Source organism: Sapajus apella, unplaced genomic scaffold (genome assembly GCF_009761245.1).
Source record: "Sapajus apella isolate SASKATOON/1434 unplaced genomic scaffold, GSC_monkey_1.0 scaffold133, whole genome shotgun sequence".
Classification (NCBI taxonomy): Eukaryota; Metazoa; Chordata; class Mammalia; order Primates; family Cebidae; genus Sapajus; species Sapajus apella.
Window position 1 is genome coordinate 1,428,627 of NW_022437073.1, and position 26,273 is coordinate 1,454,899.

Below are 26,273 nucleotides of genomic sequence, written 5' to 3' on the forward strand. Positions count from 1 at the left end.
GAGCAATAAATGAATTCTAAATATGTAGGAAGTTTGCATACAAACTGCTGTGTGATTTAATTCCCTAGAGAATTAAATCCAGCAGAGTGAACTAGTAAGCTAGTAGTCATCTGACAGTGGTTACAGGCTACTATGCAAGATCATGAATCCTTTTTTTTTCATCTCAGCAGCCAATACAGAAAGGAGGACTGTAAATCTTATAACTGATATCCTAAGGAGTAATAAGTAATTCAAATGGAGTAAAAGTAGATACATAGGTAAATAATACTGTTTCTTACATATTGAGAACTTTGAGTGAGCTATTAAAAGTTACAAGGATTGCTGCAGTACAACTGTATCTGGTACTTAATAATTTCTGTCAAACAAATGAGTAAATGAACAGATTATTAAGCAGGGCAGGATCTAGCATTGACCATTTTGCTTGAATACTACCTTCTCTGTAGGTGTTCTGTGAAGTTCACTTTGTGTAGCTATTAACTATCTTTAAGAATACAGAGACACAATACAGTGTAGAGGTCAAGAGTGGCAGCCCTCAGCCAGGCACGGTGGCTCATGCTTGTAATACCAGCACTTTGGGAGGTGAAGGCGGGTAGATCACCTGAGGTCAGGAGTTCAAGACCAGCCTGGCCAACATGGTGAAACCTTGTCTCTACTAAAAGTACAAAAATTAGCCGAGTGTGTTAGCACACGCTTGTAATCCCAGCTACTCGGGAGGCTGAGACGGGAGAATCACTTGACCCCAGAAGGCAGAAGTTGCAGTGACCCGAGATCATGGCACTGCACTCCTGCCCAGGCAACAGACCAAGACTCCGTCTGAAAAAAATAAAAAGTGGCAGACCTCAACTCTCAAGACTGCTTTGGTTCATCTCCTGGCTCTATCACTCACTCACTCACTCCCTCGCTCACTCACTCACTCACTCACTGTCCGTATGAACTTGGGCAAGTTTGTTAACTTCTCTATGCCTGCAAAATGAACAGTAATTAGAAAATTAGAATGATAATCCTAATCTACATGTAAAGCATTTAAAACAGTACACAGTAACTGTTCTATAAATGTCAGTACTTATTATTGTGGAGGAACAGATATTCTAGCACCTTAAAGTATACATAATTTACTGTAGGTAAGGCTGCATCCAGCTTCAGGTCTTGACTCTATAAGTAATAACTCCAGGAGTTTTCTCTTTGGAAAAAAATACTTAAAAAAATTATAGCAACCAAAATCGACATTTAGCTAGCACTTAAAATGCACAAAGCACTTTCACATACATCACCTCAATAAAACACTACATCATCCTCCAACTGGTAATTCTCACTTGACAAATGAAGAAACTGAGGTTCAGAGAAGCTTGGAAATGTAACCATGGACAATTTCTATTTCCTAACACTTTTGTGCCACATATGATAGCTAAGAATCTATGCTAAGAACTATGCTAAACACATAAAGTAGGTGTTTTTACCCCCATTTAAAAAAGACACTAAAGTTAAAAGACTTGTCCAAGGTCACATAAACATGTAACAAAGCAAAGATAAAATTGTATCCAAACTTTCCTCTATGCCATCCCCTGATATCTCCTTCTATCAAACTGCTGTTTTGTTATTTGTTTTCACTTTTCTTGATGGTGTTAAGTTCCTTCTACTTTTCCTTAGCACTGATAAGTGAAGCATATTTCCATCATTTTGAGCTTAGGTTTGGTTTTATCCTAAGAGTGACAAAAATGGGGAAACAAAAGTTTTTTCAAATCAAAGCTGGTCTTAGGCTGGGTGTGGTTGCTCATGCCTATAATCCCAGCACTTGAGGAGGCTGAGGCAGGCAGATCACGAGAGTCTAGGAATCCGTGATCAGCCTGGGCAACGTGGCAAAATGCTGTCTCTACCAAAAAATACGAAAAAGTTAGCTGGGCATGGTGGCACCCATCTGCAGTCTCAGCTACTCCGGAGGTTGAGATGAGAGAATACTTTAGCCCAGGAGGTTGAGGCTGCAGTGAGCCGTGATTGCACCACTGCACCCCAGCCTGGGCAACAGAGCAAGACTTACTTTCTCTCTCTCTCTACGTATATGTATATATCAAAGCTGGTCTTTACAAACAACTTTTATTTAAATGCATGGCCAATTCAAGTAGCAGTTCTTAATTCCCTCTTCAAGATTGTAAAGTAATCTGAGACCTAAATATTTTAAGTCAATTTTTTGTTTGGAAGACATGACAAAGACAATTCTAAAAATCTGCTCCTTCCTCCCATCACGTATCTATTAATCTTTTGATTTACCTTTTACTTAGTTTGACAATGAGCCTGAAGTTGACCCTTCCCCACAATTTACTGGGTCCTTATGAGGGCCAACTAAATGTATAACACACTAACACTCTGGCTACTTAGTGTATACTCATACATATAAGTGTATACTCATACACTTGTATATATTAAGTCTAGGCTCACTCAATATATACAACTGTATCAGTATAATCCTTATTGGGAGATAGTGTATTTAAAGTAAGATCTCTCTGGATATGATACAAAAAGGCAATCACCATTCCCTATGGAAATACTTCAAAGGGGGAAGCTTTCAGCTTGGTTCTTGAATATATAACCAACTCATTAAGGCTGTGTCAGCACCTCATTAGCACTCAACTCAGAAAGGATTTCTTGACTACCTCATGAAATATGGGGTTTTGATAACTACCCCCCAAGGGTATAAAATAACTTTCCTATTTACTGGATAAAGCCACAAAATTAGACTTGTAAAGTAGGACAAATCACCCTTTCATTTTCCAAGTCAGTCGGTTGGTGTGTAATTTCCCTTCTTCTACTCCTCAGATCATTAATGAACAAGCGAATGCGTTTCAATGGGTTTAAACAAGCAGACCTGAAAATTCTGTTCAGCTTAGTGTATGAAAATCAGATGTTAGAGAGCTTTCTTCCCAAGAGGCTGAGGGACGCTCAGCACCTACCAAGGCTTCCTTCCCTACAGTCAGGATTGAGGTGTAGGTTTCCAGATACACACGACTGCAGCGTCTAACAACTTCCAGGCCCTTGACCGTGATGTCCTTGGCATCTCCCAGGCCCAAGCCGATGAGATAAAGCATTTCAAACGTCAGGAGGAGGGAGACTGCAGGACGAAGTGGACAGAACAAGTCAGTTACACCGAGGACACCTAAGATCTAGTGATGAACACGAAGATCACAACCAAAGTAGCACTAGAGAAGCGGCAAGTCACAGGGAGCGGTTTGGGAACCTTATGTCACGCTTAAGAACTGGGATAAGAGGTTTTAAAACAACCCTACCAGTTCTGCCGCTTGTTACACAAACCTAGGTGCAGCCAATTACCCGCTGAGACAATCGCATCTAGTTCCCTGACCTCGTCAAACTTCTAACTACTTTACCGCCTTTCCGCAGAAGAAACCGCCAAAGCGCCGGCTCCGCGCAGAGCGAGGACCCACGCCGCCGGCCTCACCTACGGTGCCGCAAAATGCTGGTGCCTTTACGGCACTTTACGACTAGCGGGAGGAGGACGGGCTCGCGGACTCCTGGGCTGCGGAGACCCGGGGGCGAAAGGTCAGTCAGCCAAGAGGAGTCCGTCGTGCGTCGCTTTCATAGTCTCAGGGAAAGGACCGGGCGTGCTCACGAGCCCCCTAACCCATGGCTTAAACATCCGCTTCCTAAGCCTGGGTAACTGCAGTAGCTCTTCACCAGAGAGGAGCCACGTGGGCGAGAGTTGGGAGAGGCCCTGCCCCCTACGCCTCCTCTCCTCGGGACGCAGGGACTGGGAGGGATTTCCCTGATTTGCCCGAGTGCGCAGATATTAATCCCCGCCTTCTCATCTTCCTGTAGTTCAACTAGGTGTCTCCCTGGTGAAGCGTCACATTGGCAAATCCAGCAGTGAGTGTCCTGATTTCCCAACAAGGTAATGACTCCTCGGGTTTGTCCCCAAGACCTTATGCTGAAGTGCCCCAGGGATGCTTCGGTCACCCTCAGTGTCAGGAATCCCAGACCCTCCTGTACCCAAAGAAGTGACCTTTAATAGTGCTCAGGGATTTCAGACCTCTCAAGTGCTTCTGCTGGGGGAATTCCTATAAAGCTGTTGGTTACATGTAATTATGAATAGCAAAGATTTGTTTTGACTGGAAATGCTCTTCCTAAGGTCACTAGTGACCTCATCCAAATTAAAAAGACAGCTGCCATTGCTTATCTTAGCAGGCAGTGTTGATTATTCAGAATTTTCCTGTTGCTTCCCCGACAATGCCCAACTCCGCTTCCTTGAACCTTGAATTATTTTTATTCCCAGGTTTCAACCACATTTTTGCACTTCCTGTCTATACACTTCACTCTGTGGCTGACTTTATCCCCACTCATTACATTGATCTGTTCCTCACACCACATATACACCCCCAAAAAACTCAAAATGGATCATAGATGTAAATGGAAAACCTAAACCTATACCAGAAGCAAACATAGGAGGAACTATTTGTGACCTTATTTAGGCAAACATTTCTTAGAAGATTTCTTAGACCAAAAGCATGATGAAAAAAAATTGATAAATTGGACTTCAACAAACTAAAAATTTGTGCTCTTAAAAAGACTGTTGAAGCCACAGGCTGAGAAAATATTTGCAAAGCATATATCAGATGAAGGACTTGTATGGAGAATATATAAAAAATAATAAGAAAACATCTCCGTGTTTAAAAATGGGCAAAAGATTTGAATACACACCAAAGAAGACACACAAATAATAAGTAAGCATTTTAAAAGATGATAAACAAAACAAGAAAGATCCTAAACATCATTGGACATTAGGGAAATAAAAATTTAAATCACAATGAGCTACCACTACCCACCTATTAGAATGGCTTAAGTAAAACAGGCAAACAAAACCCCAGAAAAACTGGCTGTTCACTCAAAATTCCTAGTATCTTTAATATTTTGCAGATTCAAATTTCAACCTCCTATTCAGACTTTCTCCCTCTTGGCTTCATGTTAACTTTCTGCTGGAAATCTTTACCTAGGTGCATGGCGGCATTATTCAACACATCCAAGGTTGAATCCATCATCTTCCCTTTCAGCTTTGCTTTTCTTTCCATATTTACTTGGATGGAGGGGACAGTGGGTGAGGAAAGTACCGTCATCAACATATTAACCCCAGCCAGACACTTGGGAGTCATCCCCACATCTAATCTCTCTGTCATGTCTGCCTGTGTGTCTCAATGGAAACCATACCCTCTGTCACCATCTTGGTTCTCAGGTCCTCATTTTGTCACTCTTGTAGCTGATCATCATGTCTCCTTTACATTCATCCTTCACTCAAGGGGGCCAGGGAGTTATAGTTAATACACAATCTGAAAATATCACACCCCTTCTAGAATCTTTCTGAGGCCAAGAGAAATTTCAGGTGTATTAACTAACATACCCCACAAAATCATTCGTGGTGTGGCCACTACCGACTTTTATAGCCTCATCTCTCTCCACTCTATACCATGGGCTTTCTCTCCAGCAATACCAAATTGCTTATCATTCTCTGCCCACAACACCCTGCTTTGTTCTACTATGCTGCTGCTTCATCATGGAATACTGTCTCCTATTCTCTCCTGCCTAGATCATTAATACTCATTCTTTAAGACCAAGCTGAGGAACCCGTCCCAGAGACCCTCATCCCTCTAAGCTAATTTAGGTTTCCCCTCTTTATTACAGTGTTACTCTATGTATACTTACTGACCAATTTATGAGATTTTATATTTGTTCATTTGTATTTCTTCTTTACCAAATTATTGATTTTGTTAATTCAGGGACTTCGTCTTACTCATATTCTCATCTCTAAGGTTTAGCACTATTCCTTGCACATAGTAAATATTAAATAAATAATTATTTAATAAATCATTACCCACTAGTAGCTGGGTTATATATTTTTCCATCTTTATTAAATACGGAGGGTGGTATGTTTTAACTCACTACCAAAAAATCATTAATGGAATATCGAACATAAATATGCCTGTCTCATGATACTTTAGAAGGGCATTTGTATTGAAAGGCTTACAACACACGAAACATAAAGTTCATATGCACGCTATTGAATAGGTAAACAAACTTTCCTGTGTGTTGATTTTTATGTGTTTTTTTTGTTTTCAGATTTAAAAAAATAATAATTTCAGATAGATTAATAGTAAAGTGACAGTGCCAAAAAGGATGATTAAGTAGTCCAAAGAAGGTATGGTTTATATCCTTTTAGGAACTATATTTGTATTGAAAATAAAGTTATTCTGAGTAATCAAGGAGGTGAAACATTGTCTGAAATTACAGAAATAGTTTGCTTTTAAGCATCAAAATTTAGCCAAAGGAACTTAGTTTCACCACGTGGAATTCTTAACAAATGAACAAACCTTTCACCTGCCTTCATTTCTCACTAAGAGTGCAAATTTTTGTACTTTTCTGGAGGTAGGCAGATAAAGGGATTATGGTAATCTTTTTTTTTTTTTTTTAATCCTCCCCAGCTCAGCAGATGTAAGCTGCAAAAATCTTGCCTTTTTTTTTTTTTTTTGCAAAATTCTTCTGTGGGATTTGGACGTTTCTCCCTTGCCATTTAAAACAGGTTTCAAATGTGATTACATTTTCCCCAACAATTTATTGTGAAAATTTTCAAATATAAAGAAAAGAAATATATATATTTGAAATAGATATATTTCTTTTATAGTTGGCAGATTACAAAACATACCTAGGCATACAGCTGATTAAATGATACCATTGCTTCACCTAGTTTAGGCTGGGTTTGGAAAACGTTACTGTAAAATGGTTTCAAATTAGTTTTTAACAAATAACTGTAGTTTTATAATGATAGTGAAAGCACTTAGAGGACAAATTTATGTCAGCAAATTTGTAGTCTCCTGTCTAGCAGAAGGGAGAGTGATGGTTAACGAGAAGGGCGATTATAGGACAAAAGAAAAAAAGTTTTAGCTTTTTTTAGCTTAAAGAATAACATAGATAGATTAAGCCAGAAGAATTTTCTACTTTATACTCTTGCTTTCGGGTCAGATTGTAACTGGGTTTTTTATGGCTGCTTTTTAAAGAGACAGGACAGAAAACAAGTGAGAAGGGTTTAATATTTTCACTTACCCCTTTGAAGTGTTTCCCTTCTTACACTTCACTCCTTTTGCCCCATGTTGGGCACCAGTTTTGTAACCAGGGTTTTTTTTTTGGGATGCTAGTGATTGTTGTGGGATTTTGGCTTCTAACCTTTTAAGGAATAAGCAGTGGAGCCATTGCAGGTGCACTGTGTGCTCATAAAGTGAATATTGGACCTAAAAAACGTGTTGCAGAAAGGTGATTTTATTTAGGTAAAGAAAAGAGAAGGAAGGGAGAAGAGGAGAAACGCTTCCACGAAGAGTGTGGGAGGGGATTCCAGAGGGGAAATCCGGCTAGGTGTGTGAGCACGGACATTTATCTTGGGAGGAACCCCCACCTTTTCCAAGACCCTGGGCTAATAAAAGGAGTTTCTTAGAACTTCTGCTGGAGTGATTGACTTTTAGTTTCTTCCCACACCTGCGAAATTTAAACATAAACCATTGAATCTCCCGGGTAGAAAGAGATGGGAGGGGGACATGGCGCCAGGGAAATTTTTGCCCTTAAAGCTACACCTGGTTGTAAACCCGGAAAAAAACACATTCCCTCAAGATGATGCCAAAACATCCCTGAGGGTGAACATTTACACTTTTACTGAAAGATCTTTAAGATGTTTTTATAACCTTTGCCAGTAATTCATTTTTACTGGCAAGTTTTTCCTTATATTTGAGACCTTCAGGCGGTAGTCATAAAATGTGAGAGAGATGCAGGTAGTCATAAGAAGTTAATACTGATGGCTTTTCCATTCCATTATCATAAACACATCATATGCTACTTTTATTTTGAAGTAATAACATAGTCAAGTCACTGCATTACATTATGGACAAATTATAATTACCTTACATTTAAGAGAAGTCATCCTTCAGTTGTCTTGTTTGAGTTGTCAATTGAAAAGAAGACATCACAAGACTGACCAAACTCCATCTGACCTTACTGTGAATGATGAATATTATTTTACTCTGAAGCTAACCTTTTAACCTACATGTTCTCAGAGATTGCCTTTGTTAGATGAAATCTTGATTAACATTTGTAGAGCTCAGACTCTGAATTGATTGGTTGTCATTATTTTCTAACAGATCACAAGTAAGTGATAATTAAAGATAGCGTTGCTTTAGGATAAGGATCTGTAGTTACTAAGGTTAAAAGATTTGATGTTACTTTATTGTACATTTGTTTACTTAGAGAAAAAGTCACTTTTTATAAAGACAGTGACTTTTATGTACTTATCCACACATTGTATGTTAATCATGTAATGCATAAATAATAATCAAATCTAGGGCTATATTCTGTGTAAAATGTGGGAATTTTTATTGTCATTCATCCTAGCTTAATAGATTGAGTAACAATATGAACTGTCTAAAGTCACCTAGAGCCCTGCGTTTTTGTGTATAGTAGCTCCCAGAATGTTCCCTTAAGTGACTGTGTGAATGTGCATGTATGTGTAAACTTTGTTTGTTTCTAATCCATATTTGTATATGGCAGTTCCTTCCTCCAAAGTCTATTGCTAAAAAGGCAGAATCAGGGATACATCATTCACTCTTTCTTTGCGCTTAAAAAAACTATAGTGTCCCTTTAAGTCTTTTTAGGGAAACGTAGCTAAACTAGCCAAGATTTGGTGGCAGAAGGGGAATGGTTGCCCTTTCATTCAAAAACCAAAATTCATAAAAGTGACCTACCAGGATGTATATTAGCCACACACACATACCCCCACTCTCCATACCACTCCCCTAGTTCTCCAGCCTCACCTCCTCATCTCCGTACCCCCAGCTTCTACAGATGTCTGTGTGGCTCTGGCTCTACTTCCTGGAAGTCCTTGTTGAGAGTTGCCTTCCTCATTGAGAGCTATCTTATGTAAAACTGCAACCAACATTTCTAATCACTTTATCCACTCATTTGCCCCTGTAGCATTGCTCACTTTCTAACATAACTGTGTAATATACTTATTTATTATGATGTTTGTTGTCCATGTCCTATTAAAATATAAGCACCACAAAGGCAGGACTTTTTTGTCCATGTTATGCTCCAATGTGAAACAGCATGTCCTATTAAATATAAGCACTACAAAGACAGGATTTTTTTGTACATGTACGCTCTAATGTGAAACAAACAGCTGTAATGGTGTTTGATGCTCAGTAAATATATATTGAATGAATGGATATACATCTACATATGGTAATAAGTTATAAATAAATTTCTTGAGGCAAAGAACCAAGAAGAGAATATACTGCGATTTATCTATTTTATTTTTGATGGATGTTTAAGTTTCAGTTTTGGGCTAATATGAATAAATTTGCTACAAACACTGTCGTATCTGTCTTTTGTTAGATATAAGTATTTATTGCTGTTGGGTTATATTACCTAGGAATTGGAATTACTGGGTTATAGGATGTATGTTTTCACTTTAACAGATTGTGCCAAATAGTTTTCCAAAGTGTTTGTACAATTTGCATTCCTACCAGCAATGGATGCAAGGTCCAGTTGCTCTGTATCCTTGCCAACACTTGGTATTATGAATCCTTTTAATTTTAGTGGGTGTGTAATGATATATCATTGTGGTTTTAATTTGTGGCTCTGGTGATTAATGGTGTCAGTTGCCTCATATGTAATTTTTTCAGTTATTTTAAATTTTCAGTTATTTAAGTTTTCAGTTATTTTCTTTATTCAATATGAATAAAATCAACATTGCTTTTTGTATTGGAGGAAAGTGTTTTTAAAATCAGTATTAATTAAAACATCTTCTAAGTCAATTTATTTATTTTTGAAGGCAAAAATATTTCTTTCTCCCACCACAGTGATATTTAAATGTGGAATCTATACTTGTAGATGAATAAATCCATTTGTGAAAAAAGTGCTCTTTTAAAGGGGCCTTAAAGGATTTACTAATAAATATATGTGAAATATATGTTAATGTATCAAAAACACTTATAACAGTGCCTGAAATGTAGTAAGTACTAAAGTTTTGGTTAAATAATTAAAATATATTTAAATACACACACACACACACACACACACACACACACGCGCGTGCACGCGCACGCACACATGTTTTACCTGGAAAGAATACCTGTTGTCAGGATACCCGCTTCTCATTCTGGCTCTACTGCCAGTAACTATGTGGGTTTGGACCATTTTTTGCTATCAGTAACGTGAATGCTTTTAGTTAGATGATTTCTAAGTCACACTGTAGGCTTTAGCAGCTTCCATTTGGGTTAAAATGGAAAGAACACTAGGTCAGTAATAACCAATGTAAGATATTTACACTTGTGGGCCTTTGCTTTGTTTCCTGACTCAAAACCCCAATAAAAAGTATCTTTCTCCTCCTCCTCCTCTCTACCCTTTCCTGTTTAATCAATTTTGATATAAAATTGAAAGCAATACAGTAATTCCTTAAGCCTGGAAATTAGCATAACCAATATAATTTTTTTAAAAAAGTAAGTTGTTGCTAAATTTTTTACACTAATCTGTGTAGACCTTGAGTGATTCGTCATATAACTGTACTTCACTGTAAGTACAGAGTGATTTTTTTAATGATAACTAGAAACTTTTTCAACCAAAATTAAACTGCTGTCTATATCAAGTTGCAGAATTTTCACAGTTTTAATTTTCTCAGAGTGAATTTGGTTTGCATTTTTAAATCTTAAGTAGTCATAGAATACGATTCACCCTAATCTTATTTCCTTGCATTTTACTTTATTTTATTAGGGTTTTTCTGTTTGTTTTGCAATAATATTTTCTATTGTATACTTTGAGTAGCATTGCTTTTTATTTTTTCTTCAGCAATTTTTACACCTTACCCTCAGAGCTTATTACATGTTCTGATAAAGCCTTATTGGGATTCAGACTCAAACTCATACAGACTCTATTTTAATCTTATCTTTGCTTCTGGCTGTTGCATCTCTTTTGGTGTTCATTAAATTATACTTGATGAAATCCTGTCATATCAAAATATTAGTAGTAGTATTAGCAGTATCAAAAATACTGTTTTCTCCATGCATACCAATTGTAGAAGCAGTGAATAGCAGTGGTTAAAAGCCTAGGCTTTAATGTCACGGACTTTAGAGTCAGACTACAGGATTTGAATTTTGTCTTCTCTTGCTAGCAATGTGCCCTTAGAAGTTCTTGAACCCTTAGTTAGATTGCCTATAAAATACAGATAATAAAGGCACTTATGGGACCATCATGATGATTACATTAAGTAATACTACATATAAACAGCATCTTTGAACAGTGTTTAGCACTTTCTAAGTGTTCAATAAATGTTAGCAATTCTTATAAATATTAGTACCTTTAGGGTTTTGTGAAGATTAAATGTGATAAGTAAACTGTATATCAAAAGGCCTGCAATATAGTACACAATTAACATTAGCTAGTATTACTACCAAAAATATTCTCTTGCTAGCTGGTTTTACACAATTTCTGTGAGTTCTAGGTAAAATTGCCCAGGCTGGAGTACAATGGCATGATCTCAGCTCACTGTGACCTCCACCTCCCAGGTTCAAGCGATTCTCCTGCCCCAGCCTTCCGAGTAGCCAGGATTACAGGCATGCACTACCACGCCTGGCTAATTTTTTGTATCTTTAATAGAGATGGGGTTTCACCACATTGGCCAGGCTGGCCTCGAACTCCTGACCTCATGATCCACCCACCTTGACCTCCCAAAGTGCTGGGATTTCAGGTATGAGCCACTGTGCCTGACCAGATTCCTATTTATTTTCAAGAGTCATCTTAGACATTTCTTGCTCCAGGAAATGTTTCTTATGCTCCCAGACATAATACAATGCCTTTTCTGTTTTCATTCCTATGTGTAATAACACATGCCCTCTTAGAGTAATTAATTATTTGTAGATTCACCAATGGACTTGGTACTTCTGAAAGATAGAAACAGTGTTCTCTTTCTTTTTGTAACTGTGACAATACTGGAACATAGTGATAATATTTCTTTTGAATGAATGAAGTAGAGTAGGCACTTGGCATTCTGGATTTAATTTCCTAGCTTGCAAGAAACCTTGAAGATTCATCATTTGTAGTAATTTGCAGAGGCATAACTTTGACTCAAGCGCCCATGGGGTTGATATGTAGGAGTGAGTCACTAACCTTGTGAGAATTCTAGCCAGCTGCTTTCAAAAGAGTGACTTTGCTTTTTTCTTTATGAAAACTGTCAAGGTTCTTGTATTAGTTTTCATACTGCTATAAAAACATACCTGAGACTAGGTAATTTATAAAGAACAAAGGTTTAATTGGCTCACAGTTCTGCAGGGTTACAGGCTTTTGCTTCTGGGGAGGCCTCAGGAAATCATAGTGGAAGGCAAAAGGGAAGCAGGCATGGCCTTCATGTGGCCAGAGTAGGTGAGGAGAATGGGGAGATGCCACACACCTTTAAACAACCAGATCTTGTGAGAACTCTGTCATACAACAGCACTAGGGGAATGGTGTTAAACCATTAGAAACCATCCCCACTACCATAATCCAGTCACCTCCCACCAGGCCCCACCTCCAATACTGATCACAATTCAACATGAGATTTCATTCAGTAGGGTCACAGAGCCAAATCAAATCATTATACCCTGACTCTTCCTAAATCTCATGTTCTCACACACAATGTGGCTTCCTAATAGTCCCCCAGAGACTTAATTCATTCCAGCATTAACTCAAAAGTCCAAGTTCAAACTCATCTGGAACAAGGTAAGTCCCTTCCACCTATGAGCCTGTAACATCAAAAACAACTTAGTTACTTCCAAGATACAGTGGGGGTGCATTCCAAAAGGGAGAAATTGGTAAAAATAAGGGGGCTACAGGCCCCATGCAAATCCAGAATTCTGCAGGCCAGTCATTAAATCTTAAAGCTCCAAGCCGTATCTTGAATACTTTGCTGCTTAGAAATTTCTTCCACAAGATACCTAATTCATCTCTCTCAAGATAAAAGTTCACAGATCCCTAGAGCAGAGGCATAATACCACCAGTCTCTTTGCTAAAACATATCAAGAGTGACCTTTACTCTAGTTCCCAGTAAGTTCCTCATCACCATCTGAGACTACCTCAGCTTGGACTTCACTGTCCATATCACTATCACCATTTTGGTCAGAACCATTCAAGAAGTCGTTAGGAAGTTTCAAACTTTCCCCCATCTTCCTGCCTTCTTCTGAACCCCCAAAAGTGTTCCAGACTCTGCCTGTTACCCAGTTCCAAAGTTGCTTCCACATTTTCAGCTATCTTTATAGCAGTGCCCTACTCCCAGTAATAATTACCTGTATTAGTCTATTCTCACATCACTGTGAAGACATACCTGAGACTGTAATTTATTAAGAAAGAGGTTTAATCAGCTCATAGTTGCACAGGCTGTGCAGGCTTCTGCTTCGAGGAAGGCTCAGGAAGCTTGCAGTCATGGCGTAAGGCAAAGAGGAAGCAGTCACATTCTTCACATGGCCAGAGTAGGAGAGAGGAGGTAAAAGGGGGAGGTGCTACACACTTTTAAACACCAGATTTTGTGAGAACGCTTATCACAAGACAGCACTAGGGGAATGGTGCTAAACCATTAGAAACCACCCCATGACCCATTAATCTCCCTCCAGGCCCCACCTCCAATACTGGGGATCACAGTTTAACGAGATTTGGGTAGGGACACAGAGCCAAACCATATCAGTTCTATTGTAAAGTTATAATTACAGGTTGAATTTATTCCATTTTCTTGGACTTTTTATGAAACTTTTCATAACCTCCATAGTCATTTCAATAGTTAAAAGGAAACATAGCATGGAACTCTTCATTGATCTTTGGTTTATTTATGCATGATATTACTCTGTGGCAAATGTATATAAATTGTTACTTGGGCTCGATAATATTTCTATTGTCAGTGAATTCTATCTTCCAATTATAATTTAAGTGTTCTCTTTGTAGCACCCTTCCCTACCATTGTTTTGTTTTATTTTCATTCCAAATACAGTATTCCACATCTTGCCAAACACAGATCCCTCTAGCCCTTTTCTTCTTCGACTTTCACAGACACCTATTATCCTTTTCCATCATTTCAACTACTTCCACCCCACTGACTTTTCCCCTTCAGCATATTAGAATATGCCCACCTTTTTTTTTATTTTTATTTTTTTCTATTCTTAGGTCATAAATAAATGAGATAGAATACTCCCATCTTAAAAATAAAACAATCGCCCTCTAATCATTGTCCACTTCTAGCTATTTCTCTATACTTTTCATTTTCACCATGTTTTGAAAAAATGTTCAGAGATAATCTCCAATTTTTCATCATCTATGCTGTTTTCTCAATTCATTTTATCTGACTTCCATCCCTACTGCAATGAAACTGTTTTTGCCATGGTCTCTAATGATCTGCATATTATTAAAATAGGGGTCAGTCTCCTACCAGATCTCTCTGCAGGTTTTGACTCTGTTGATCAGTCATTCCATGGTTTGTCTGACACCATTTTCTCTTGAATTTCTTTCTATCTGTTCTAAGTTAGTCTACTCTTCAACTACTGGTATTCTCAGTATTCCTTTCTAGATCTTATTCTTCCTTCACTCTACAAAATTTCGGTTTGGTAATCTTATTTACTCCCATGGCTCCAAAATCACTTTTAAAGTTATGACTTCTCCCTCCCTCCCTTCCTTCCTTTCTTTTTTCTGCCTGCCTGCCTTTTTCTGAGATAGCCTCACTTTGTTACCTGGTCCACAATGCAGTAGTATGATCAGCTCACTGCAGACTCGAACTCCTGGGCTCAAGTGATTCTCCTGCCTCCCCAGTAGCTAGGACTACAGGTTTTCATGCCATCATACTGGCTAATTTTTTTTTTCTTTTTTTGTAGAAATGGGTTTTCACACTATGTTGCCCAGGCCGTTCTCAAACTCCTGGCTTCAAGTGATTTTCCTGCCTCAGTCTCCCAATTTAACCACGGAATGCCCAGCTAAAGCTATGTCTTTCATATTTTTTTTCACTTGGGATTTATTTCCTGAGCTGCCATCCTGTATTATCAACTGCATGTTCCACAGCAACTCAATATTGTGTGTACAAAATGAACTCTCCTCTTCCCACTGTGTAAGCTTTTCTTCCTGATTTCCCTTTAGTGAAGAGACGCACCATCTAAACCAGCGATACCTCCTTAGTCCTTACATTCTCAAATTCAATGAAATCTAATCCAGTTTTACCTTTTTAGTATTTCTTGATTCTAATTTCTTCCTCCCATCCTAATTCCAAGGCTTTATTTCTTTCCTCCAGAATTGCTTCATCACTTCCTGATTCCAGTCTCATCTGACATTTAATCTTCATCATCACTGCTCCCCAAATGGCTTCTTTTTCTGAAACACATCTTTGTTTTATTTCTCTGCTTGAAATATTTCAGTGCTTCCCATTACATTCTAGTTAAAATATATGTAAGTGTATACACAGTGTATTTAAATCAATTTATGATCTGGCTCCAGTGCTTCTGTGAAACCACAACGTTTGCCTCTCCTGTGTGCTAGTCAGCTTTATATCAGGTCTCAGGGAGCACTCTACTCTCCACCTTCCATACTACCCACTTTCCCCCTTCTGACCTCTTCCTTCTGCTCAGTTCTCATACTTGAAGCCTGATGTCAATACTTCCAAGCCTCTGCTTTTCTTCCCCATCTACTCATCTGGCATTGCTATTCTTCCTATTTCGTATTTCTTTTATAGCGCTGATTAATTCAACTATAATGATTTAAGTGTTTCCTAAACTGTAAGCTTTCTAATAGCAGGAATTACGTGCTTTATCTTTGTATCCTGACAAGTAGAATATAACTATGGAACATACTTAATGTTTGTTGGATGAATGATGTCTAATATTCAATTTATTTCAGAAGTAGTATCTACAGTTACAGTGGTTTCTTTTTTTATTACATAATGCAAAATAGGTTCACCCTTTTAAAATGGCCACAACTCCTATATGAACTTAGAGATATGAGAAAGTGCCTCAGGGTAAATGTAACTACAAATGATAATAATATGTTAAAGCCTTTGCAATACAATTCTGACATGAAATACCCAGAGGTAAGCTAAACTTCTTAGGTTAAGGACATGGTTCTCCGCAAGATTGCCCTCATTTCAGACACCGGTGACAATCTTGGGGCTTCCAGGACTACTTACTTCTGATCAGCTGGTTACAAATACATGGGGATACCCATAAACCCTTCAGTTTCAATAATTAACTAGAATTATTAGACTTACAGAATACAGGAAAGCACCATAATTATAATTACATTTTTATTATAGCAGAAAGAGTACATATCAAAACAACCAAAAGAGTACATATCAGAAACAGCCAAAAGAGTACATATCAGAACTAGCCAAAAGAAGATATACGTATGAGGTCTGGGAGGGCCCAAATATGAGGGTTCCATGTCCTCTCTCCATGGAGTTAGAATTCATCATCTTCTGATAGATTGTTGTGTGACAATTGCTAACCAGGGGAGTTTACCTGAACCTTGGTCTTAAGAGTTTTTATTGGGGTTTTATTAAAGAAGTATGATTGACTGAATCATAACCATGTAGCAGAACTCAACCTCCATACTTCTTCCCTCCCTGCAGATCAGGCTGGTATCACATGGCTCAAAGTCCCAATCTTCTAATCACATGGTTGCTCATTCTAGAATGATCCTGAGTCATCACATTAGTTTAAACTATCATTAGCCCACCATAAATAATGAAGACACTCTGATCATGGGGAAATTTCAAGGGCTTAGAGTCTCCCTCCCAGGGACTAGAGACAAAGGCCAAAGACTAGTACATTCTTTCTTTTTTTTTTTTTTTTTTTGAGATGGAGTCTGGCTGTGCTGCTCAGGCGAGAGTGAAGTGGCACAATCTCTGCTCACTGTAATCCCCACCTCCCAGGTTCAATTGATCCTCCTGCCTCAGCCTCCTGAAGAGCTGGGATTATAGGCATGCGCCACCACACCTGGCTAATTTTTGTATTTTTAGTAGAGACAGGGTTTCACCATGTTGACCAGTCTGGTCTCGAACTCCGTACCTCAAGCAATCTGCCTGCCTCAGCCTCCCAAAGTGCTGGGATTACAGTATCTTCTTTGTGATAACAGCCTTGATTACCTAAAATAAAAAACAAATCTGACCATCAAAACTAAAATTACAAAACCTAAATTATATTGGTAATCCAGAATTTTTGTTCATTTATCTGTTTTAATCATATGATCATTAAGAAAAGACCAAAGAATTTGGAATTCGTGTACAAATTAGAAGCCTGAATGGCACTATAAAAATTGAGTTGATGGCATTAATTTCCGTTTGGAAAAGTCTGCTAGAGGTTGTTCATACGGGAATAATTTATCAGAATTTGGAACTATTTCTAAATTAGATTACATATATTTTATTTGGTGAATGTCTCGGAAATTGTTAGTGTGGACAATTAAGAGAATAAAACTTGAATGATCCTTATAAAGCTGTTGGTCTGTGAAATCTTACCTACATCAAACAGAGTCAGTAGAGTAATCTTTATCCATTAAGTGTTATTTCCTCTTATTTGGTATTACTGATTTAATAAATTTAAAATATATTATTTATAATAGATAAGTATATCTAGGTTTTGTTTATAATTAAACAAATTAAATCTTAATTAAAGTTTCTTCCTACTTCATAGGCATCCTAAGTAGCCCAATTAAACCCATGGTACCAATAGTGATGCTTTCTTATTAAGAAAGCCTAAGGTAAAGTATAATTCCTGGGAAGGAATTGAAAAGTCTCTCTAAGGCATTTACCTCCCAAACTTTGAAAAATTATGTAAGGTAAGAAAAGAGGGTAGACTAACACAGTTATTTAAGTAATGTGAGTAAAAATCACTAATGATTAGAGGATCACATTTAGCAGAATGGAAAAATACTCTGAATAATTCTGCTACTGAAAATGGCCACAGATGTTGGATAAAATATATAACTGAGCTGAGAAGAAATTTAAGAAATTCACAGGTCAAAAGCAAAATGAATACAGAAACCCAGAGAGATAAAGTAGGACTCGAGCTGCCTTTTCCAGGGATTTGTGCAAAAGCCTCTTTCTTTACCCTGAGCTCAATTTGCACATTGAGGCAGGTGACAAATTGTAAAGCCTACCAAATAATCTAATGATACCTCTGTTGTAAAGAGATCTATACCCAAGTGGCTTACCAGCATTTTGGGCATGAACTAGAAATAAACCTGTCTCACAAAAGGAAACAACAAGGAACATTGACAGAAACAACTTTCTGTAGGCTGTAGGACAGTAAACTACAGACCCTGGGCCAGATCTGCCTACTCCCTGTTTTTGTACAACCCATGAGCTAAGAATGTTTTTTATATTTTTAAATGATTTAAAAAATAAAACTGACAGTATTTAGTGATGTAAAAATTATTATGAAATTCAAACTTCAGTGTCCATAAATGGAGTTTTGTTAGAACAGTCATCATGCTCATTCATTTATGTGTTGTCTGTGGCTGCTTTCACGCTATAGCAGCTGAGCTGAGTAGTTGTATAGAGACTATAATGCTTGCAAAGCCTGAAATATTTGCTATCTGGCCTTTTACATAAAAGATTCACCAAACTCTGGTTTAGAATTTATAATGGTTGGAAATGGTTTGAGTTTTCTTCAGATATAGTTTGAATCTCTAACTCATGTGATAATACTACACAATCCTTTGTTTAAGTAATAAATTCAAAATAAACAATAGCACAGTTATTGTAAAGGCAAAGAAATAGAATTTAAATTACTTTAATTCTGCTATTCTTTGTGACCACTTTGTGTTTAAAACTTTAAAACAAATCGTGCAAACTTTAACGTATAATATGTGTTTGATCTAAAATTTATGCACAAAATATGTTGCTAAATTTTTCTTTACAATGGAAATACATCCTTAAATAGGGCTTCATTCAAATTAAAAGATGTTTATCAAAATATATTGCTAGGCAAATGAAAAGTCAAGCCAGAGATTGAGATAAAATATTCAAAATATATATATCTGAAAAAGGACTTCAAATAAGTAAGTTCTACTACTTAAAAATAAGACAACCCAATTTTTAAAATGACTTGAATGACACTTCGGAGAAGATATATTTATGTATATAAGCACAGGAAAATGATATGCAGCATCATTAGTTGTTAGAAACATGTAAATTAATATAACAAGGCTAAAATTAAATCTCATATATCACTGATGTAGTGTAAATGGTGAAAGGACTTTGGAAACCTGTTCGGCGTATGGCCTAACTCATTTGACTCTTAGTATTTATCCAGAGAAGAGAATTAATGTGCACACAAAAAGATTTGCACAAGAGCATTTGTAGCAGTTTTATTCATAATAGCCCCAAACTGAAAGCAATGGAAATATCAATCAGAAGAATGGATTAAAAATTACATATGACATGGTCATGTGACAGAATAGTATAAGCAATTAAAAAATGATAACATAGGCCATGTGTGTACCTATGCCACAATCTTGCATGTTCTTCACATGTACCCCAAAACCTAAAAAAAAAAAAAAAAAAAAAGAATTATAGCAATGATAGCCAAGACAAGGGAATATAAATGGGCACTCACCTTGCTAATGTTAGCCTCTACAAGTCCTTCAAGTATTATTGAGACCATTCAGTGATACCTGTGAAAACCTTAAAATCTGCATATGTTTTGACCCGTGCACTTCTAGGAATTTATCTTGCATGGATAATCCCAGTTTTATGTAAAGAACAAAAAAATGATCTACTGATACAATCTGAAAGATGAGTGAATATCAGAAACATTATATTGATCAAAAGAGGCCAGACACATGGGAATAAATACTGTCTGATTCTAATTATGTGAAATTTTAAAACAGGCAAAACTAATCTATGGTAATGGAGTAAGTGGTTGCTTGCAGGGATGAGGCTTGATTGGAAAGGTGCTCTAGGGAACTTTCAGGGTGATATCCCTTTTTTATTTTTCTGAGACAGGGTCACACTCTGTCACCCAGGCTGGAGTGCAGTGGTGCAATCCTGGCTGACTACAACCTCAGTCTCCTAGGTTCAAGCAATCCTTTCATCTCAGTCTCCCAAGCACCTGGGACTACAGGTACAAGCCACCACACGTGGCTCATCTTTTTATAAAAATTTTTTTTTGTAGAGACGAGATCTCACTATATTGCCCAGGCTGGTCACAGACTCCTGGGCTCAAGTGATTCTCCTGTCTTGGCCTCCCAAACTGTTGGGATTACAAGCGTGAGCCACTGCGCCAAGCCCCAGGGTGATAATCGTGATTGGTTATTGGTTATGTGTGTATATACACTTGTCAAAACCTATCCAGTTTTCCACTTAAGATCTGTGCATTTCTGCAGCCACAAAAAAAGAATGAAATCATGTCCTTTTCAGCAGCATAGAACTGGATGCCATAATCCTAGGTGAACTCACTCAGACACAAAAAAACAAATACTGCATGTTCTCACTTATAAGTGGGAGCTAAACAATGGATGCACATGGACAGAAAGATGGAAATAATAGACAGTGGGGACTCCAAAAGGGGGAGGTTTTAAGGGGGGCAGATATTGAAAAGTTGCCTATCAGGTACAATGTTCACTGTTTGAGTAATGGGTGCATTAGAAGCCCAATCTGCGCCAGCATGCAATATGCCATGTAACACGCAAGCACATGTATCCCCTGAATCTAAAATAAAATAATAAAATAAATCTGTGCATTTCACTTTGTAAATTTATTGGGCAAAATAAAACAAAAACTTGACATTCACATAACTTACAATCAAAATATTCCTAGGACTAATTTAGAGCAAAGATCTTGCTTAACACTTTAGTTACTAGTACCTCTGGATACCATTATACATATTGCATTATTTTTTTTAAACGGCATGTGATAGGGCAAAAAAATCATTTCCAAATGGAAAGCAGCTTGTTTAGAAATAATTTATCATCAAATCATGTTCTCTTCAATTTACCTTCATCATAAATTAAATGCCTATAAATAAATGGGTAATAAAAATAAAGAATACAGAAGATCAGCATTAGACTGTCAAGTTAAAATTAGGGTAACGGGAGGAGCTTACTATAAGTTAGATGTTTTATGTTCATTATCTCAGTTAACCATAATAACCCTGATAAATAGGTTTAAGCTCCCTTTTACAGATGAGTCTACTGAGGTTTAAAAAGGTTAAGTAACTTGATCACAGACACAAAGCTAATAAGTGTCTGACACTCAGTTTTGAACCTAGTTCAATCGGACTTCAAAATTTAAGCTCTGTCCACAGTACCCCATAGAGCAATGAGAAAGGGATAGAAAAGCAGTTTAGGATTTACAGCCTGAAATACAATAGGGTCTGATGGATAGACATTCCAGTAAGGCCTAAGGGTCTCGACTACTTGACTGCCCCTTCAGATATCTCTTCCACTGCCAGACCCAGGCCTCCAAGTAATTTACATACCTTATCATTTTCCTTTGGGTGCTCTGAAAGTCAAAAGCTGGCCCATATATCAGTAGTTCAGTTACAAGTCTACTGATGTGATCCATCAATACTGAAAATAGAGATGAGCCAAGGGGAATAGTGAAGGTAAATCAGCACAATACATTGTTCAAAAGGAGAGGAAAATACTGTGTTTCTATATTTTGATAAAGAGTAGTGGAAGAGAAAAGCAGAAAAACAAAGGACAAATGAGAAAGTAGCCTTAAAGACAATTGAAGGTGTACTGAAACAGGTGTATTTTTCTATAAAGTGTAGCTTTTTAAAGAAAAAAACCTATGTTCTAATGAAAAGCAATGGAAATAATTATGATTTTAAATAGTTGCTGACCCTGAGTCCAAATACTGGTATTTGTGCAGATCTTGAAAAGAAGTAGAGAAATTGTGGCTTATTGTTATTTTAGGAAAAGTAGTAAGAACTAAATAAATGTTTTGAATGTTTACATTAATGTGGAATGTATGAACCATGCATCAGCATGCTTTGAGGAAATGCTTAGTTCTCAGAGTGAAGACTGCCCCCAGTTAAAGCATTCCAAATTTATTCCTAACTTGTTTGCTCACTAGCCTTAGACATTCTTCTGGAGACTCAATGTTACCATCTATTAAATGAGAAATTTGGACTATATATGTTCTAATAATAATAACCACTACCTTTTATATACTAGGACCCATACTAGATGCTTTAAGTTTTCTCACTTGATGTGTGTGTGTGTGTGTGTGTGTGTGTGTGTGTGTGTGTGTGTAATATTGCCTATCTTATTAATGAGGAAACTAAAATTCAGAGAGTTTAGATCTGGGATTTGACCCTGACTCTATTTAGTTCCAAACCTTTTAACCACTGCATTTTTTTGCTTATCTATGGGTCCTTCAACCGTAATATGCTGAGATTCTGTTTCCTTGAGTCAGATCAATAAACAGATGAAAGTTAGATGTAAATCCTTGAAAGTTAGAGGAATTGATTATTGTCTTACTTTTATCTTTATCTTGAATGCCAAGTACATTTTAGGCCTGGCTGAATTCAAGTGAGAGGAACCAAACATTAATCATAATCTTTGTAAGGAGGATTGTATTTTATCATTGCATTCTGGTGGCCACCACTCATGCGGTCCTCTTTCCACCATGATTAGCATGGTATTTTGCGTGTCATGTACACTCAGCAATTTTTGACTGATTACAAATAGAAAAAGGCTCAAAAATGATCAGTTCTTTTTGGTAGAAAATTGGACTCAGTGCTTTCATCCAAACACAACAGCTGTTTAATGTGGTGGGCTGATAATTAATAGCCACAAGTTTGAGGTTAAGAGTCACCTTTCAGAGCCAGGAGAGGCTCAGAAAGGTCACTCTTAAGTCACAAAAGAAATATTTTGTAAATTTTTATTTATAGAGCTGATGGACTTTCTCATGAATGCTAGAAGAAACCTCTCAAATAATTGTTTTAGCCTTAAGGAGGCCCAAATAATTTCTGTATATATTTTTAGTTAAGAAGAGTCATACATAAGATTATTATCTTACTGAATAGATATTATGTGTCAAATAAAACTTTCTACCAACTGTGAAAGTTAGGTATTTTAGACGGCGTTTTTATTCTTGACTTCATTAGAGACAAATGAATATTTGCCTTGATAAAACAACCAATGTAAGTTCTATTTAATCATGATGAAATAACCCTATGCACCCATTTGTCCTTAGTGTACTCTATATGAAGTGTGTTTGTTTGTAATCAGCCAAACTTTAAGTATGGCCACTTAACAGAACTGGGCATGTCACAGATGTCAGTTGGAATCTTTCCTGATACCAGAAAAAATATACAGATTACCATCAACTTTAAAAAATAATATTATTTGATAATGAATATATTTCCATGTCTTTCTACAAAAAAAAATGAAAAACTTCTCTAGGGATTCTCTAATGTACCTTAAAGTATTACTAATAATGTCTAATTTGTCATCTGTGACATGAAACTAATTTTCATAATGCTTGGCATCTAAACAGCCGTGACTGCACCTGTTGCTGGGCTATCCCCTCAGGGAGTGGTTTTAGTGCTGGGGAAGACCCAAATAATTTGATAGTAGAAGGAAGAGAAAATGGTTTAGAACGTTTCAATTATTGTTTCTACAAACATATTGCAAAAATTTCTTTACTTCCTCAACTCCCTTTATCAACTCAGTGCTATTTTGCTTTCTTCTCTAAACTATACTGAAGCAGAACTTGCTAGGTCACAATTAACTAAGTGTCAAATTCCATGAAGAGATTTAGGCTCTTATGTGACCTCTTAATAGGACTTGACACGGTTGATCAAGGGAAGACCCAAATAATTTGGTAGTAGAAGGAAGGGAAAGTGGTTTTTAGAACATTTTATTTTTTCTACAAACATATTGCAAAAATGTCTTTACTTCCTCAACTCCCTTTATCAACTCAGTGCTACCTTGCTTCCTTCTCTAAACTATACTGAAGCAGATCTTTCTAGGTGACAGTTAACTAAGTGTCTAATTGCATGAAGAGATTTAGACTCTTAACTTATGTGACCTCTTAATAGGGCTTGACACGGTTCATCATCTTGATGATCTCTGCCTTTTGGCTTCTCTGATCTCTTTTTTCATGTTCTCTACCCTTTGACTATTACTTGTCTGTACAGACAGTTCCTGACTTACAATAGTTCAGCTTATGATTTTTAGCTTTATGATGGTGAGTAAGTGATACATGTTTAGTAAAGGTGTACTTTGAGTATCCATTCTTCTTTTCACTTTCAGTACAGTATTCAATAAATTACATGAACTATTCAACACTTATAAAATAAGCTTTTTTGCTCAACTTAAGCTCATTTAAGTATTCCGATCACATTTAAGGTAGGATAGGCTAAGCTGTGATGTTCAGTAGGTTAGGTATATTAAATACATTTTCAACTCAAGACAATTTCAATTTGTGACGGGTTTATTGGGACAAAATCTCATCATAAATTGAGGAGCATCTGTATTTGTTTATCTTTGTTTTCCTGTTAATTGTTGGATTTGTTTTTTACTCCTGTGAAAGTTAGTTTTATGTGTCAACTTGTCTAGGCTATAGTGTTTGGCTATTCAGTCAAACACCAATCTGGGTGCTGCTATGGAAGTATTTTATGGATATGGCTAACATCTACAATCAGTTGAGTTTAATGGAGATAATGAGAATGCGCTCAGTTGGAAGGGTTTAAGAGCAAAAACTGAGGATTCCTAGATAAGAAGAAATTCTGTCTCAAAACTGCATTAACTCCTGCCTGAGTTTCTGGGTTCCCAGGCTGCTGATCAGCCCACCTTAAAAATTCCAGACTTCCCTGCCCTACAGCTTTCAAAATGTCAGCCCCTACGGCCATGCAAGACAATTCCTTTAAATAAATCTCTTTTAAAAACACACACACTCTCATATACAGATACAGATACAGTTATGCCTCAGGATCCACGAGGAATTGGTTCTGTGTCCTCCATTGATACCGAAAGCCAAGGAAGCTCAAGTCCATGATATAAATGACATAGCATTTGCATATAACCTATGCACATCCTCCTGTATGAATCATCTCTAGATTACTTATAATAATCAATACAATGTAATTACTGTGTAAATATACCATGTTATTTGGCCAATAATGACAAGAGAAAAAAGCCTTTACATGTTCATTACAGATACAATATTTCTTTCAAATATTTTCAATCCATAGTTTTTTGAATCAGCAGATGTGGAACCCACCGATACAGAGGACCAACTGTATATCCTATTGGTTCTGTTTCCCTGGAGAACTCTGATTACAAATCCTTTTATCACTTTATTCATCATGTATTCTCTAATTCTCATAATTCATCTATTTCACTTCTTCAACTATGTTCATATAGATCTTTTACTTCAGAATATTTACCCCAGTCTTTTATTTGAACTCTTAATCAACATTTTCAACTATTATACCTCCCTATATTGATATCCCAATTCCATTTTAAATTCAACATGTCCAAATGAAAATTTTTAAAAAGAATTCCCACCTCAACTCCCTTCTCTTCTTATTTCCAATCTCAATTAATGGCAACTCTACACCTAATTATCCTATGTAGAGATCTCTGAGCTATTCTTCATTACTTGCTCTCTTTCATCTTGATTTAATAAGTCTCTTAGTTTGGACAGCATTTTCTTCCTTAGTAACCCTTAAATTTAGTCCTTTGTCACCACTTTCACTGCCTTGGGTTGGAATCTTCCTACTCATTTCTTGCATGTATTTTTTATTTTACCTGATTATAATTTCTTACTTGATCACTGTGTTCACCATTGTCCTTTTCTTTCATATTATTTTGCACAGGAATAACAAAGGTTATTCCTCTTGTCATAACTGTTGCATCATGTTGTAATTATTTGTTTACATGTTTTGTCTTTTCTTCTAGATTTGGAGCCATTCATTACATTTGTGTTGTAGTAGTTTCCTACCTCACTATAGCTCTGATGCAGCTGAAGTGTTTTGTACTTGGCTGAAAACTGTTCTCCCAAAATTCATGCCCATCAGGAATCTGTAAATGTGACCTTACTTGGAATTAGGGTCTTTGTAGGTGTAATCCAATTAAGATGAGGTCACACTGGATTAGAGTGGACCGTAAATCCAATGACTGGTATCATAAAAAGAAGAGGGAAATTTGGACATACTGACACACAGGGCGAAAGTGGCCATGTGAAGAAGGAATCTAAGATTGGAGTGATGCCCAGCTCTAAGCCATGGGAT

At 37.0% G+C, this 26,273-nt stretch overlaps 1 protein-coding gene and 1 pseudogene across 7 annotated transcripts in view; one reads left to right on the top strand and one right to left on the bottom strand.

Moving 5' to 3' along the window:
• DPH5 (diphthamide biosynthesis 5) overlaps positions 1–3,704 on the bottom strand; it is a 28,618-nt gene extending 24,914 nt beyond the window's left edge. The window contains exons 1-2 of one of the 4 annotated variants that reach the window (XM_032262971.1): positions 3,632–3,704; positions 2,946–3,103 (exon numbers count right to left, since the gene is read on the bottom strand). In XM_032262971.1, the coding sequence (XP_032118862.1) occupies positions 2,946–3,103; positions 3,632–3,635 (162 nt within the window). In that variant the 5' untranslated portion in view covers positions 3,636–3,704. The other 3 variants (XM_032262974.1, XM_032262973.1, XM_032262972.1) reach the window with 3 other exon arrangements.
• The window catches only part of LOC116539799, a 93,932-nt pseudogene continuing 71,131 nt past the window's right edge, over positions 3,473–26,273 (top strand). The window contains exons 1-3 of one of the 3 annotated variants that reach the window (XR_004264197.1): positions 3,474–3,549; positions 3,826–3,898; positions 6,115–9,398. The product of XR_004264197.1 is annotated as a nucleolysin TIAR pseudogene, transcript variant X3 (transcript). Of the gene's footprint in view, positions 3,550–3,825; positions 3,899–6,114; positions 9,399–26,273 lie in introns of those variants that run through there. The other 2 variants (XR_004264196.1, XR_004264195.1) reach the window with 2 other exon arrangements.